General features: G+C 36.4%; 2 protein-coding genes and 1 long non-coding RNA gene across 4 annotated transcripts; 1 reads left to right on the top strand and 2 right to left on the bottom strand.

Moving 5' to 3' along the window:
- The first annotated feature begins 531 nt into the window (after positions 1–531).
- Positions 532–4755, top strand: LOC121755114 (annexin D5-like). The gene is made up of 6 exons (XM_042150406.1): positions 532–688; positions 2430–2575; positions 2710–2928; positions 3805–4020; positions 4100–4189; positions 4302–4755. Exons 1-6 carry the CDS (start codon positions 538–540, stop codon positions 4506–4508), a joined length of 1029 nt encoding a protein of 342 aa, XP_042006340.1. The 5' UTR covers positions 532–537; the 3' UTR covers positions 4509–4755.
- A 128-nt stretch (positions 4756–4883) lies between these two features.
- LOC121755608 (histidine kinase 4-like) lies at positions 4884–11145 on the bottom strand. Of its 2 annotated transcripts, none has more exons than XM_042150923.1 (11): positions 9993–11145; positions 9407–9643; positions 9144–9331; positions 8076–8294; positions 7779–7965; positions 7636–7687; positions 7325–7554; positions 7095–7193; positions 6153–6880; positions 5505–6008; positions 4884–5432 (listed from the first exon to the last, which is right to left on the bottom strand). In XM_042150923.1, the coding sequence occupies exons 1-11, from the start codon at positions 10323–10325 to the stop codon at positions 5168–5170; spliced, it is 3042 nt and encodes a 1013-aa protein (XP_042006857.1). In that variant the 5' UTR covers positions 10326–11145; the 3' UTR covers positions 4884–5167. The 2 variants fall into 2 exon arrangements, with proteins under 2 accessions (XP_042006857.1, XP_042006858.1); XM_042150924.1 differs by having other exon boundaries at positions 9144–9313; positions 9993–11144.
- A 633-nt stretch (positions 11146–11778) lies between these two features.
- LOC121754912 lies at positions 11779–14118 on the bottom strand. The gene is made up of 2 exons (XR_006040585.1): positions 13523–14118; positions 11779–12149 (listed from the first exon to the last, which is right to left on the bottom strand). It is a non-coding gene; the product is annotated as an uncharacterized LOC121754912 (long non-coding RNA).
- Between the last annotated feature and the right edge of the window lie 1267 nt (positions 14119–15385).

The following is a 15385-nucleotide window of genomic DNA, read 5'->3' as shown; positions in this document are numbered from 1 at the left end:
AGTGATTTTGTTTTACTTTTTTAAATTAATGTACTTTTTACTTTTTGTAATTTTTTTAAATTGTTGTACTTTTTTTTAAAAGTAATGTACTTTTTAAATTTTAATATTATTATTCGAATTTTCCGTATTTGTCTCGTAAATTAAATTATGTATGTTGATACAATTGTAAATTAAATTATATAATTGTTATTAGTGATGTGGATAGGTAGTGTGAAGGCTATTTGATGGCTATTTGATGTCCAGTTGATGTGGCAAGCTGATGTGGCAGGAGAATTGTAGTGCTGATGATGTGGCAGTGTGAAGGCTATTTGACGGCTATTTGACGTCCGCCAGCATTGGAGATGCTCTAATTGATCCTTTTAAATTTTATTGAATGATTTTAGTTACCAATCAATTGACACCACGTAAGACAACTATACCTGCAAAATGTCCACGTCAACGCGTGGCTCAACTAATTTAATGGGTTGTACATTTCGCTACGGGTGTTGTGCGGTGACGTGTAAAGCGCTCCCATCTCATCCGATATTTTATCTGTGTATGTGTATCTGTACTTGCCTCAAAGAGTTGTTCAACAAAAATCTGCATAATTCACTAGAAATCACAGAATCAAAGATGGCGACATTGACCGTTCCTCCAGTTTTGACTTCGCCTCGAGATGATGCCCAGGCACTCTACCGCGCTTTCAAGGGTGACAGCTTCGTCTTCTTCTTTTTCGTTTGTTTTTTTGTTTGCAGATTGTGTGACGTGATTTCCAAATCCAAAGCATTTTTTTCGGGTTTAGCTCATCGTATTGTCGTAATGTTCTAAATTTGAGTCTCGATCTGCTAGGTTATGTACTTATCATGAGAAAATTTCGTGATTTTGGTGTTTGGAGGATAAAATGACGGTCCTCATTTATAATTTGGGCGGATTTGATATTCTGCAAGTGACATGCAACCTGAACAAGGAAGGTTAATCAGCAAGCTAATTTAATTGAACGCGAAAAGCTTGTAGAGAGAATGTGTCGAGAATCCAGTGAGTTGCTTAGGCTTTGAGAGAACCGGATTAGTGAAATTTCGTTAGGCTCATGGCCCTCGGGATGGTTTAAAATCTTCATCTACTCGTAATTAATCAACGATTTAGCCAATTGGATTATTAATTAGGAAATCTATCATGTACGCATGTGAGAACTTCAACCCACACCACCACATTTTAGGTCGTGAAGCTCTCAACATTAGCATGAATTCAACAGTCTCAACTGCTTATTCACCACTAGCAAACAATGTAGTCTGTGAAATTGTGTCTTAGTATCATTTTTCTATGAAGCTGGAGATTCAGTTGTATCTTGATATTGTAGAGGACAGCAGTGGCGGATCCTGGATTTTCAATTCGGGGGTACGATAAATAATGATACCGGCTTCGAGCTTTAAAATCGATCTTTTATCTTCTCTTTAACTTGATATTATTTTTCGTTAAGAAACTTTATTGTATACTGTAAAACAAACGGATTACTTTCTAGTACTGCTATTTGAATGACTTTTGTATATAAAAATGAATTACTTTCTAGTAAATGACTTTTGTAGGAGTATATAAAAATGAATTACTACTTTCTAGTGTTACTACTTGAATAACTTCGACTTTCTAAAATGGAAGTTATTAGATTTATATATTAAGGATAATTTATATATTTTTGCACAATATTTTATTTTTAATGATAAATCATCTTTTTGATTATTTAAGAAATTTTCAGTAGTTTTAAAAAAAATTTAAATATATTCATTTGAACACAAAAGATAGAAATACCAAATGCACTAGAAGAAAAATTAATAAACTTTAGAAATTTATTGAGATGTGATAAAAATAAATAAATAAAAAACAAAAAGATACTTTACAAGAAAAATTGAATGCATTAGAAATTATATAAATTAAGAAAGTTAAAATATTTTATAAGATAAATCAGATAAAAGATAGAAAAAAAATTAAATATATTAGTAGAAAATGAAATGTTTTATAAGAAAACGTTGAAAGAATTATGCTTTTGAAATGTAGAAGTAATAGATTCGTAAAATAAAGAATAGTGGTATTAAAGAGAACAGAAAATTATAACCGTAAGAAAAGTTACCATTAAAGAGGACATAATATTGAAATGGTCAAAAAGGTGCATTTAAGGAGCATAAAAAATAAATTTAAAATGCTCTCCATGAGTCTCGAACCCGTGTCTTTAAGAAGAGAGAAAAGTCTTATGCAGAGCGTTCTACCGTTGGGACACGAACTTGAATTAAATTATATGTGGGAAGTACATAGTATTATTTCAATATTTTGGGGGTACACTCGTACCCCCTTGTCCTGGTGTAGATTCGCCAGTGGAGGAGAGCATAGCTGTTTGTACATTATATGTTAAGGACCAAAAAAATCTAGTAGCAAGTCTGACTGGTAGCTGCAAATCTCAGGATTCGGGTGCGACACTGCAGCAGTTATTAATATCCTTGCTCATAGGAATGCAATGCAACGTGCTCTTATCGAGCAAGAGTACAAAAATATATATTCTGAAGAGCTTACTAAACGTCTGGCTTCAGAACTTAGGGGTGATATTGAGGTATGAATGAGAGTGATCTGTACTTTTTTTTCTCCAGATATAAGCTTTCACTTATATAAAACTTGCAGAATTGCCTTTCCAGCACCTTATATTTTATGAACAATTATCATATTCATGTTGTGAAATGGTTGCAGAGAGCAATTTTGCTTTGGATGCCTGATCCAGCTGTGCGTGATGCAACAGTAGTAAGGAAAGCTTTAAGTGGTGATGTCATTGACCTGAAAGCTGCTACTGAAGTTATTTGTTCGCGTACTTCAACTCAAATACAGCATTTTAAACAAATCTACCATGCAAAGTTTCATGCTTACCTTGAGCATGATATTGAATACCAAGCATCTGGTGATCTCAAAAAGGTCCAGCCTCTCTCTCCCTCTCTCATCAAATGCTCATATTTACATGTCAACAAAATTCTGCTGAATAAATTGTGTTCACCAAACACCCCTCTCTGCTTCAGTTGAGTATGCTTGCATGTTTCTGTAAGTAAACCCGAGTCAGTCGTATATAAGATACCTTCCAAGCGCCTAAGACTAATGTTGTAAATGTTTCGAATCGAATATCACAATATTCCTTTTGTATTTGGCTAATTTAGTGAATATACTTTTTTTTCCCTTATGAATTTAGAAGTGGGTCCTTATTTTATTCCATCAGAATTCTTGCGTGTTTTTTTTTGGTTCTTTTTCAAAAAAAATCTTTAAACTGTGACATAATTTCATTTTTAGAGAATTGTAAACTTGTTACTACACTCACAAACAAAAAAAATTCCATCAAATGGAAAATGCTCATTGTTCACCAAAATAATGATCAAATACATGAGAAAAAATGTTCAACTGTAGAATACACAACCACACTCCATACTCTTTATACTAACCAAAAAAGATGAAAGATAGATGGACATATGACTATAAAGGAGGCAGGAGCAAGCATACCTTACAAGTCGGAAGTACAAGTAGAATATTCTTATTTAAAGAGTGGTCTTATATCTAAAAAAAGAAATTGCTGCAATTTAAAGTTGGTCTTATATGTTTTAGCCTTTGGTACTTAATATATACATGTATATTTGATTTTTAAATGTTAATTATTGCCATTTGACATTTGGGCTACAACTCCCACAATAATTGGTATTGCTAACTATCATTTCACAATCTATGAATATATCATGGCTAGGAGTAATTCGAGAGTTTCAACCAAAAATCCTTACTTATGTGCTTCCCTGCTCTTCTACGCTATAGTTGCTACTGGCATATGCTAGCGCTCCTCGGTATGAAGGTCCTGAGGTAGACAGGGGATTAGCAGAGCAAGATGCTAAGTCTCTCTATAAAGCTGGGGAGAAGAAGCTTGGAACTGATGAGGATACTTTCATACGCATATTTGCTGAACGGAGCCGGGCGCAATTGGCTGCTATTTCTTCTGCTTATCATAGCATGTATGGGAACTCGCTTAAAAAGGTACCTATCTCATTTAAAGGCTGTAATTTTTTCGTTGAAACTGTCTGATGAGTAAATAACATTTTGATTCATTCTGCAGGCCGTAAAAAGGGAAACGTCTGGGAACTTTGAGCTTGGTCTCTTGACTATATTACAGTGTGCTGAGAACCCTGGGAGGTATTTTGCAAAGGTAAACTAAAAATGTGTCTCAATTTTATATTCTCTCCGGGATTTGCTATTTCTGTGTGTGCTAGATATCACCATCAATGTGTAATGACGGCATGTTTCACCTTGAAATATAGATGCTGCGCAAGGCAATGAAGGGTATGGGAACCGACGATAAAACCCTTACCAGGGTGATTGTGACAAGAGCGGAGATTGATCTGCAGTATATAAAAGCTGAGTACCAAAAGAAATATGGGAAATCGCTCAACGATGCAGTGCAATCAGAAACATCAAGCCATTACAGAACGTTCCTTCTGGCTCTATTGGGTGCCACGCACCGCTAGACAGACGCAAGTATGTACAGCTTATGGGTAAGGGTCTCCCTGCAAATAAATTTCCACGCGTGTTCTGTGTATTTCCACGTCAAATTTAGCCATGTGGAATGTTTGCTAGATTAGTTATATCATGTCGTATTATCTCTTTAGCTACTTAGTTATGTCTTTCTAGCTGTCTTAAGCTGTATATTGGGCTATGGTTTGTTTCTTATTGACTTTCAATATTAGGCTCTAATGATGTGTGGATTTGATTTTAGTACTGCCACATTTCCTTCTTTGAGTAATTTGTTTGAATTAATGCATTTATCATATGTTTATAGTCAATTCGTTTATTGTTAACACAAACAGAGGAGGCCAAGATAAGGAGAGGTTGGAGAATGAAGATTGAATATGCAAACAAAGAGTTGTGATTATGAACGGCAACAACTATCGCTTACATGCTTTAAACTAATTCTACAACACAACATTCATATACGATGATTTTCTACAGAGTCCAAATCGCTTCCCGACCTAGGCTGTGAAACCCCCTCAAACATTTACATCTTTCCCTAATAAATGTACATACAACCACGCGTTGCCAATGGAGTCGAGGCAAGCGTCGTTCAAGCGAATCCACAGTCAGCAGAATGAGCAAAAATTGCTGGCAGTGGCACTGTCGGATAGATGAATCAAGAAGAGTTTATGGTTTCCTTTGGTTCGAAGAACTTCGCCACAGCCTCGTACAGACTCTTCTCCTGGAAAGGTTTCGACACATATCCATCCATGCCGATCTTCAAACATTTCTCTAGCGTGGCGTGTATGACATCAGCCGTCATCGCCAATATTGGGATGTGCCACTCACCCTTCCTTGCCTCTCCTTCTGTGGTGCACTCTCTGTTCACGTGTGCGTTTGCTCTACGCTCCATTTCCCGAATAAGAGTGGTTGCCTGAAACCTGCAGCGTAAGGAAGCAAGAGGTTAAATACACGTTTCACGCTCATAGCAAAGGAGAAACAGCAACACGCACCCGTCCATTTCAGGCATCTGAATATCCATGAAGCAGGCACTGAACTCGTGTGGTATTTGGAGCAACTTCAGAGCCTCTTGGCCACTCGAAGCGCAGTGCACTTCTGCACCGAATTTTTTTAGGGCACCGGCAGCAACTCTACGGTTCACCACGTTATCATCAACCACCAGAAACTTCTTGCCAGATAGCAAGCCAGATTTACCGATACTTCTATTCAGCAATTCCTTCCCGTGCTGCCTTTTTTTGCCGATCCCCAATACCTGCTGCAAGCACGCAGCCACCATACTCGCTCTCAGAGGTTTCATGATGACAGTATCTTCAAATCCAGCCACCTTCGCTTTCTCACACTCGGCAACAGTGATGTTGGTTGCAAGAAGGACCATCTTTGGAAGTTTATACAAATGGCCATTTTTTCTCCAGCTCGATAACTGCATCATGTCATATTCTTCACCGGGGATCCACAAATCCTTTTCAACGAGTAATACATCTGGCGGCTTTTCATCTCTGCCCCCACAAAACAAAGGAAAGATCAACTTAGATTGCTAGGCTATCCTAGTCGGAAAAGAGAGATTTACACAACCAATAAGATTTGTCGAAACGAAGGATATAATAGTGAAATTTTAGCCAAGAAATAAGAAAAATGCTTACCTAGAAATCAGGGAGCCATATTTTCCGAAAACTGCAACTGCCTTTGCTATGCTACCAACGGTCTGGGCCTGAATACCGATTCGCTTCAAGTGGTACTTTGTGACAGCAGCTCTAACCGGTTTGCCATCAACTATAACTGCTTTTATACCCTTAAACGAGTTAGGCAGATCATCAGAAAGAGATTTCTTCAGATTTACGATCAAATTATTCTCACAGCTCTGAAACTTAACAGCGAAAAAGAACGTGCTTCCTATTTGAGGACGGCTTTTGAAGTCCATTTGACCACCCATTAGCTCAACTAGGCACTTGCTAATGCTCAACCCAATACCAGTTCCTCCGTAATTTCTAGAAGTTGAGCTGTCTGCCTGCATAAACGGTGTGAACACCCGCTTTTGTGCTTGCTCAGGGATACCGATCCCAGTATCTTCGACACTTACCATCAAGGTAACACCGTGAGAAGCATCACCATTCATCACAGTTGTTGAAGCATCACCGTTCATCACAGTACTCGAAGCATCACCAGATTCATCATCTAAATGTTTATCGGTTACCCAGCTGCTGCGGTCATCGGCAGCTTGTCTACCGCTCAGAGTATTGCACTGTCGAATGCAAGATTGCACTTTGCACTCAGATTCTCCATTCATGCATATTTCAGTCTTCGCATCCATAACTGACTTTGCTTGTGCAGCCAAAAGGACTTGAACAAATATATGTCCTTGCTCAGTAAACTGTTCAAACATTCAAATAGAGAATATGACTATATGAGCCAAAGGGTAACTTCAGCTCAACAAATAGTATGAATTTTGATTTTTTTTAATTACAAAAAAGAACTTTTCAAGACTGAGAATTCAAATTTCAAATCCACAAGGAGTGGAAATTGGAAGCTAAAACTGATGGTAAATTAATATAACCAGGGGAAAAATGTGTGATCATGACACTTACTTTTACTGAGTTCCCAACAAGATTGGTGATGACCTGCCTAAATCTTCCAGGATCCCCGACGACAACTTCGGGCACTTCATCTGACACAAAAACAGCCAACTGCACTCTCCAGTCATTACATAGTAATACTAATTTTATAGGTAGAAAATCTAAACAAATAAGATGCTGAAGGGGGTAAAAGTAAAGAATAGAAAGGCAATAAATTCGATTCTAACTATTTCAAGACTAACCTCGACACCCTTTTGCCTTGATTTCTCAGAGAATAAGGACAAAACATCATCTAGAATTGACCTGACGTCGAACGGGACAGCCTCAAGCTCCAACCTGCGAGCTTCAATCTTTGCCCTGTCAAGCACTTCATTTATCAAGGTTATCAGTACTTCTCCACAAGCTTCAGCTGTTTGAGCATAGTCCTTTTGCGCCGAACTCAGCTCCGTGTCTAATAACAACTGTAGCATCCCTGCAATGGCAAGAAAGCGAGTTATTTATCCAATTATCGGACAAAATATGATTATTTGTGAATAGGAAGACAACAATGTACCCAGGATCCCGTTCATGGGAGTTCTTATTTCGTGAGAAACAGTAGCCAAAAACTGCACAGATGTAAAAAATAAAATAAAGGCAATTAAGATTGAGAAGAAGCAGATAGACGTAATTGTGAACAGCAAGTACTAAATGAAAAACCTGAGATTTGGCTATATCTGCAGCTTCCGCTTGAGATTTCAGATCCTGCATTTTACGAAAATCATCTTCAACTTTCACAATGTGAATAGCGGCGCTATATATCATATATGCAACTAAGATGCCAATCACGAAGACAAAGAATGATGTTGTTAGCGCAATCCAGGATGTTGGAGCCTCCTGAAGGTACCTAAAGGCAGAATCCAAATAAGAAGAAGATTGTCTCAAGTTTCGTTTCTGGTTACACATTTCGGTACATTCAACTTACTAAGAAATTATATAAGGGTTCTGAGTACATACCCACATATCATCTCATGTCTGCGGAATGGGTCTCCGAAGTTAAGCCTGCTCACATGCTTAAGTGACATATCACTTTCTAGAGATTGATGGCCATACATGATCAAACGATCAGAAGAGTTGGTAACATCGTATACAATAACAGCAATCCCCTGGTTCCCAGAAAGTTGCCCAAGTAGATTCTCAACAAGGGACTCAACATCGAAGGCCCCACCTAGGTACCTAAATGACATTTACATACACCTGAAGGTTAGAAAATAAGCTAAGTGCCTAAGTGTAAGAAATAACTTAAGGCCAGTTAAGAAATATACTATGCAACACATGAAGCAAACGCCATTTGTACAAATATTTTAATAAAAACTGCGATATGAGGCACGTCACATAAAAAATAGTTGTGCTCACCTATCTGTCTTTATTCAGAGAGGAGAAATAAATATTAACATATTGGTCTACAATCTCTATGAAAATGCTCACACGGACTTGAAACATTAAATTTATAAAAAATAAAAGTAACATAAAAGAAAACAAATCTAGAGTCACTCTTTTATATTGGATACTTGTATATATTTATATGATTTTCATCTCATATTGTAACAGATAGGAATACACACAATAATTGTGATTTCAAATTTCGTCATTGAAGTCAGAGTAATTACTTATTGAAGAACTTTAGTTAAAAAAGATTGTGGCTTTCATTGGTACAAGAATATGAAACTTACATTGGCATGCAAATGTTATTCATAAATGAAGCACTAATTTGACTATTGTACAAGTTTTAAGAATGTATCATTTGCACTGTTCAATAATTATATTGCCATAGTTTATCATTAAACTCATAAATTACTTCAGGTTATCATCAGAAGATAGCTAACACGAAGCTACTTTAGATGGTATCACAATCTGAACTTACTTTAGGATGCAAGTGTAACCGATTTAGTCACAACAAAAAAGGAATAAAGAAAACAAAAAAATTTAGTGAGATGCACAACATGTCGAGCTGTTTTCCCGGTAACAAATCAAGGATAAAAGAATGCTCTATTTGTTATTAATATAAACGGAGCAAGTGCTTACCCTGCAGTTGCTTCAATGCGCTCTTGCACAGTCGGGTTAGGCGGAAGCTTGGAATTGTAAACCGGAAACGTCAAAACAACCCCAAGATGATGTGAGTTTAGCAACCTAAATGGGCTAGTAAGGACTGCTTTACCAGTAGCCCGAGCCCTCAGTATGTTTTCACGGTCCTCCTGTGTTGACAAAAGGAACTAGTAGTCGGAAGATGAAAAGTCTCACAAGCCACAAGCAAGTAAAAGGTATCATCAAAAAATGTACTCAATTACCTCCCCTGACATCATATCAAGTGATTCAATGTAGGAAACAGTTTCTTGAGAGAATATCACAGGTGCATACTCATCCCTAATCGGGGAAGGCTCTTCTTCATCCATTGTTCTAATGATCCATCCGTGCTGCCTCTCGAATTCTTCCCTCTCAGAATTCAGAATCCTCTGAGCATAGGCCACCCCACTCAATAACGGCCTCTCAAAAGCTGTTCTAGCTGTGTATTCTGCAAAGGTTTCCTGCATTTACCACCAACATATATTTTTCCAATCGATGATGAGCCACAGATTCAAAATTAGAAGGTAAAATAAACACAGTTTGACATTTACAAATGGATCCACAGTTTCATCTCTCAACTAATAGAGCAAAATAACTCACTAGAAGCATTGCGAAGACCTTGATCAGTGTTCACTACATATAACAAATATCCAAGGCAAGATAAACAACCAACATTGGAGGATTGATTCCATAACATATAAACCACCAAACTAAATTTCATATTTCCAACACAAAACCAAAGTCCTTAACATCACAATATTAGGCAAATTCTATGATCAAGAAAGTATAGAATGCCTAAACGACACAAACCTGATCAATTGCAGAGGGATTCTTGTAAAAATGAAAAGTAGAGACGAGGATGGCAAGGGCATGGACATGATTAACACTAACACTAAACTGATCCTGCAACATCCTAGCCCTCTGATCACACATGCCTACAAGAACTTCCTTCCTCCTCTTCTGCTGCTCATCATCCATATGATCATAGATATTCTTACTCAGAAACAACATTAGCAAGATCGAGATTCCCAAAACCCCACGATTCGAACAGTATGTCAGCAGAGCAGAATGTCTTCTCTCAGTCCCCTCTGCTTCATTCCCCCTCACAGCCATCATTTGGCACCCTTGCCTTTTCTCACCCATCTTCCAAAACCCAACCCTCCCTTTTAGTTTTCACCACAACTAAGAATTCCCACCTTTCACTCCCTCAAACACAAAAGGGATCTAAGAGATCGAGAAAAGACACACACTCATGAGCTTTCTTGCTACAACTTTTCAAGACTCGCTTTTCCCTACAAAGAAGAGGCCTTTCGTCGGCTCAAGGCAGTCTATCATTACAAGCATCATCCACATTTCACACTAGGAGAAGATTTGAACAAACCCCAGAACAAGAAGAAAACAAAAAAAAAAAAAGAAAAGCCCCAAGTTGAAGGAATTTGCTCAAAGAAAGAGTCTAATATTATTTGTTTTCATAATTCCATGATGGAAGGAGCAAAGCATGCCTTGCTGCAGACCTCAAAAGGCGAAACCTTCCCCAAATTCCAAAGAGAAAAGAAACCCCCCTTCTCTCTCTCTCTCTTGGACCAAAAGATATAATACTAATTGTTTGCTAATCCAAAAGGGAATTATGTGAGAGGGTGTAGATAACTACAAAACAAATAATAAGGCCCCTAAATCAAGCATAGATTTTCTCCACAAGCGTGAAGTTAAGTTTGAAGAACACCCAGACAAGAAAAAGCACGTTCTCTGCTCCCTTCTCACTTAAAATAGTATACCTATCATTCTCAGAAACTCAAACCACCCCAAGATTTCATCTTTGACCAGCCCATCTGCTCACATTATGAAACAGTAGTAAAATATTACTCCAACAAGAAAACAGCAGCCAAACTCTGGATTCAATGTACTGCAGTATGTTGTGGTTGAGTTCAAAATGCTTAGGGGGGGGCAAAATTATTAATTTAATGAGATGGCGAGTGTGGTAAGTGCATGAGATACGTCCATAGCTTGCTTTTTAAACGAATTTCTTTGCAATTTCGCTTGATTAAAAAAATTGTTCGCTTGATTAAAAAAATTGAGCAGTTTTGCTTCTCTCTCATCTCAAATAGCGCAAGTGGTGATGGTAAAAATTATTGTTTGTTGAATAAAAAATTGGAGTCATTTCTTGAACTCGCACTCTCTTCTTATTGTAATATTAAAATATTGATGGGTAAAATAATTGCTTGTTCAATACTCCGTCCCCTTTAATAGGGGTATAAGTTTTTGACACGAAGATTAAGAAATGAGTGTTTAGTAATTAAGTGAAATTGGTAATAAAGTAGATAAAGTGAGGTGATATTTTTCTTTTTCTTTTATTGTAATAATTTGATTTCAATTAACTGTCATTTATTTAACATGATTTCTTTAGGACTTAATTAAATTATTAATGCAATCTAATTCATATTTTTTTATATATTCGGGTAAAGTCTATGTAATAAAGGAATAATTACAATCTGATTTTACACAATAAAATTAAAAAATCCGAAAAGAGTAACTGAAATTAAATGCAATAAATTTAATGGACAATCTATAAAATTTAACACGTTGTATTCAACTAAAATTAATTGCAATAAATACACTGGAGAACTCTTGTTTAGTTACATTACCATCTACCGCCAGAAATTTAAAGTGACGTCTGCAGCTAAAAATTTAAAGTGGCGGCAAATGAAATTCTGCCAAAAGATACATCTGCCGCCAATACAAAATACATTAACTAAGTCTATAAATATCGATTCATACTCTCATTTCTTCAACTCCAGTCCAGCATTAAATATATGGGAAAACATATTGAATATTCACCAGAGAAGAAAAACGTGATAGTTCAATTCATCCTCCAAAAGTGCGTGAATGGGAAACCTCTTCGTGGCACTCTCAAAGAAGCTCAACAGAAATTCGGCGTGTCGAGACAAACTACCACAAGATATTGGAATGCTGCAGAACAACAACAAAAAGGTGAATCCATAAGGTTAGTAAATTCTAAAAAGTCTATATACCACAGAAAATTTATTCAGCTAGATATGACTTTTCTGCAAGGTTTGCATTTCTCTCAAAGATGCAATATCAAAAGGATAGTTGTTGCATTAGGATGTGGTAAAACCACATTTTGGATATGGGTGAATGTTGGGCTAATTAGGTCACATACTTCAGCAATACGGCCTGACTTAACAGCCCCGAATAAGCTTCTACGCTTGACATTCACTCTACAAGCCATAGAACTAGGCAGAATCTTAAACAAGATTGTGTTTAAGAACTTGCGTAATACCATCCACATAGATGAGAAGTGGTTCTACATCACTCAAGGTTCCCAACGTGTATGTTTGGCACCAGGAGAAAGTGAGCCACATCGAACATGTAAAAACAAAATATACATCTCCAAGATCATGTTTATGTGTGCAGTTACAAGGCTAATATTTGGGGACAATGGGCAAATTTTGTTTGATGGAAAAATTAGAATTTTCCCCTTCACAAAATAGGTCCTAGCTCAAAGAAACAACAAAAATAGACCGACAGGTACAATGGAGACTAAGCCTATTGAAAGCATTACCAAAGAGGTGACTAAAGAGTGCTTAATCAATAAGGTAATGTATACATTTAATAACTGCATTATGTGTATGCACAATCTATATGCTTTCAATTATTCAATAATTTGATGAATCACTAAAAAGGTTTGCATATTTGTGCAATAAATGCTTGAATGTATGCAATATACATGCATTTTATATATGCACAAACATGTATGCATTTCAATATTCCAACATTTTATGAAACACTAAAAACACATGCATATTAGTACAAGTATTGTTTTAATGCATATTTTTTTATGTTTTCATATCATTCCTGCCATAATGGAAAAATGACCTGAGGGGGCAAGTAAGTTTATCAACATTCAACAAGATAATGCAAAACCTCACTTAGCAAATTATGACGCGGATTGTAGGGCCGCTGCCACTCAAAATGGTTTCAATATTAAGTTAGTGCAGCAACCAGCAAACTCGTCTGATACTAATGTGAATGATTTGGGTTGGTTCAGAGCAATACAATCATTGCAGTTTCAGACTCCATGCAAAACCTTAGATGAGTTAGTTAAGGCAGTGGACAAGTCTTTCAATGACTTAAGTCCTGTTACTTTGGACAATGTATTCCACACAACAAATCAAGTCATCCATATATGCAAAATCATTTTTTAAAAAAGTTTTTGTAACTCACAATCTCAATCACAAATAATGCACAAAACCAGCAACAAACATTGCACAAAATCAGACATAAACATATGCTAGATCCACACAACAGATAAAGTCACTCACATATGCAAAATCATTTTTTGCAATGCACAAAATCAGCCTCAAACAATGCACAAATTCAACCAACAACATCTGCTAGGCCCACACATCAACAGATCAAGTCACACATGCATTATCCACACAACCCATCTGTCATACGACTTGTCGCCTTCCTCTCCAAGCTTTATAGCACGGATGCCTCCAATCGACCCACCGCTCCTCTTTGTCATCGCGGCGGGGGTGAAATCGCCGGAAGTGTGAGATCGGGGTGGGGGTTGTGTTGCGGTAAGCTCCGGGTTGGGTTGGCGTAGCGGTATTTTTAGCGTCATCTGATGGGTCAGATCGCGGTGGGGGCGGCGTCGGTGTGAGGGGCGGCGAGGCTCAACCCGACTTTTCTCATTAAGGTCGTTCTTGAGCCAATTAAAAACAGAACGTTGCGTTGTGAGAATCAATACATAAGATGAACCAAAGTGGAAGGAGAGAAGAGGTAAACGTTGGGGGGCAGAGGAGAAGGAGAGGCGGCGGAAGATGGAAAGTGAGAACTAGGGTTTTTAAATTCTCCTTCAATGCCGAGAAAATGGATAGAGATAGATTGTAAAGATGAGAGAGAAAGACGTTTAGTTGAAATGATTTGTTTTTGGATGGGGTAGGTGGGCGGCTGACTCATTTAATTAAAATGAGATTAATTAGATTTAAATGTTAATAAGGGGATCATTAATTAAGTAGTTAAAATCCCTAATTTTTACCCTAAATGGAAATGACTCAGCTATAATAAGACAACTAAAAAAGGAATACGACTCAGCTATAGTAAGACAACTAAAAAAAAGAATACGACTCAGCTATAGGGGTACGGAGGGAGTATAAAAATTTGAAGTCGCTTTCACATATCTTCTGGATAATGACATGGCGACAAGAAACAGATCTCATGCACAATATTTACTGAAATGCCCTTATTTCTTTTTCTACTTTTATGTGGGTGTGGTGTTCCACGTTAATCTACACTACGATTACAATACTTTTTCATTCACTTTCTTTTCTTTTTTTAGTTTATCTCATCTAGGATTATTCACTATTGAAAGTTAAAAAAAAAATTATTTTTATTTTATTTTTTCTCTTACTTTATTCTCTTTAGCTAACACATAAAAGAAAATTACGCAAAATTTTATTGCGCGGAAATGAATCATTTTCCTTGGGATGAAGGAATTACTACTTTTCTCAATTTCAACTTCCATTGAAGTTTTATCCATTATTTATTTAATGAACTTCACAATTATAATTATATTTTAAATATATCTACTTAATGTGATTAAATGATAATTGTATATTTAGTGATAATTAATAACTAAATTTCATTCATTAGATTTCTAGATCGGATGCCAATAGATGACAAATAATGTCAACACAATATTTTATTTAATCTCAGTTGACATTCGTATATTTTAATGCCAGTTGAGATTTTTATGAAGCGAGTTAAAACTCGTATATTTAATCTTTGTGGTATTTTCATATGTGTTGATAACATCGTCATTCACTGACTTCAGATCTGGAAATTTAATGACTGAGATTTAGTAATTAGTAAATTATCATTCTAATAAGATCCTCTTAGTATGTATTATATGGAGTATTATCTTTGTTTTACATTATACTATTTGATTAAAATAATAGAGTATTAAATAATTACACAAATAAATATAATTTTGTTGAGAACAAAAGTACAACGAAATCAAACATTAATAATATAAGAAATCGTATATAGCCAAAATAAAGTAAGAAGTTTGGATTTATTTGCATTTATCCCATGAAAATTGTGTTGGTGTATCTAATATATATGACATCCGAGAAATAATATGTAAACGTTTTCATATGAAAATAGCGTCAAATAATTAA

This window comes from Salvia splendens, chromosome 11 (assembly GCF_004379255.2).
Source record: "Salvia splendens isolate huo1 chromosome 11, SspV2, whole genome shotgun sequence".
Classification (NCBI taxonomy): Eukaryota; Viridiplantae; Streptophyta; class Magnoliopsida; order Lamiales; family Lamiaceae; genus Salvia; species Salvia splendens.
This window is presented reverse-complemented; position numbering and strand designations above follow the sequence as displayed.

What these genes read in the sequence shown, in the direction of transcription:
- LOC121755114 (XM_042150406.1), top strand. Translation starts at nt 538, where the DNA reads ATGTGTATCTGTACTTGCCTCAAAGAGTTGTTCAACAAAAATCTGCAT. An exon ending in ACTCTACCGCGCTTTCAAGG is followed by an intron (nt 689 to 2,429) that starts GTGACAGCTTCG and finishes TGCAAATCTCAG; the next exon opens with GATTCGGGTGCGACACTGCA. An exon ending in ATGGGAACTCGCTTAAAAAG is followed by an intron (nt 4,021 to 4,099) that starts GTACCTATCTCA and finishes TTCATTCTGCAG; the next exon opens with GCCGTAAAAAGGGAAACGTC.
- LOC121755608 (XM_042150923.1), bottom strand. Translation starts at nt 10,325, where the DNA reads ATGGGTGAGAAAAGGCAAGGGTGCCAAATGATGGCTGTGAGGGGGAAT. An exon ending in TCCCATGAACGGGATCCTGG is followed by an intron (nt 7,555 to 7,635) that starts GTACATTGTTGT and finishes TTGCCATTGCAG; the next exon opens with GGATGCTACAGTTGTTATTA. An exon ending in TATGGCTCCCTGATTTCTAG is followed by an intron (nt 6,009 to 6,152) that starts GTAAGCATTTTT and finishes TTGTGGGGGCAG; the next exon opens with AGATGAAAAGCCGCCAGATG.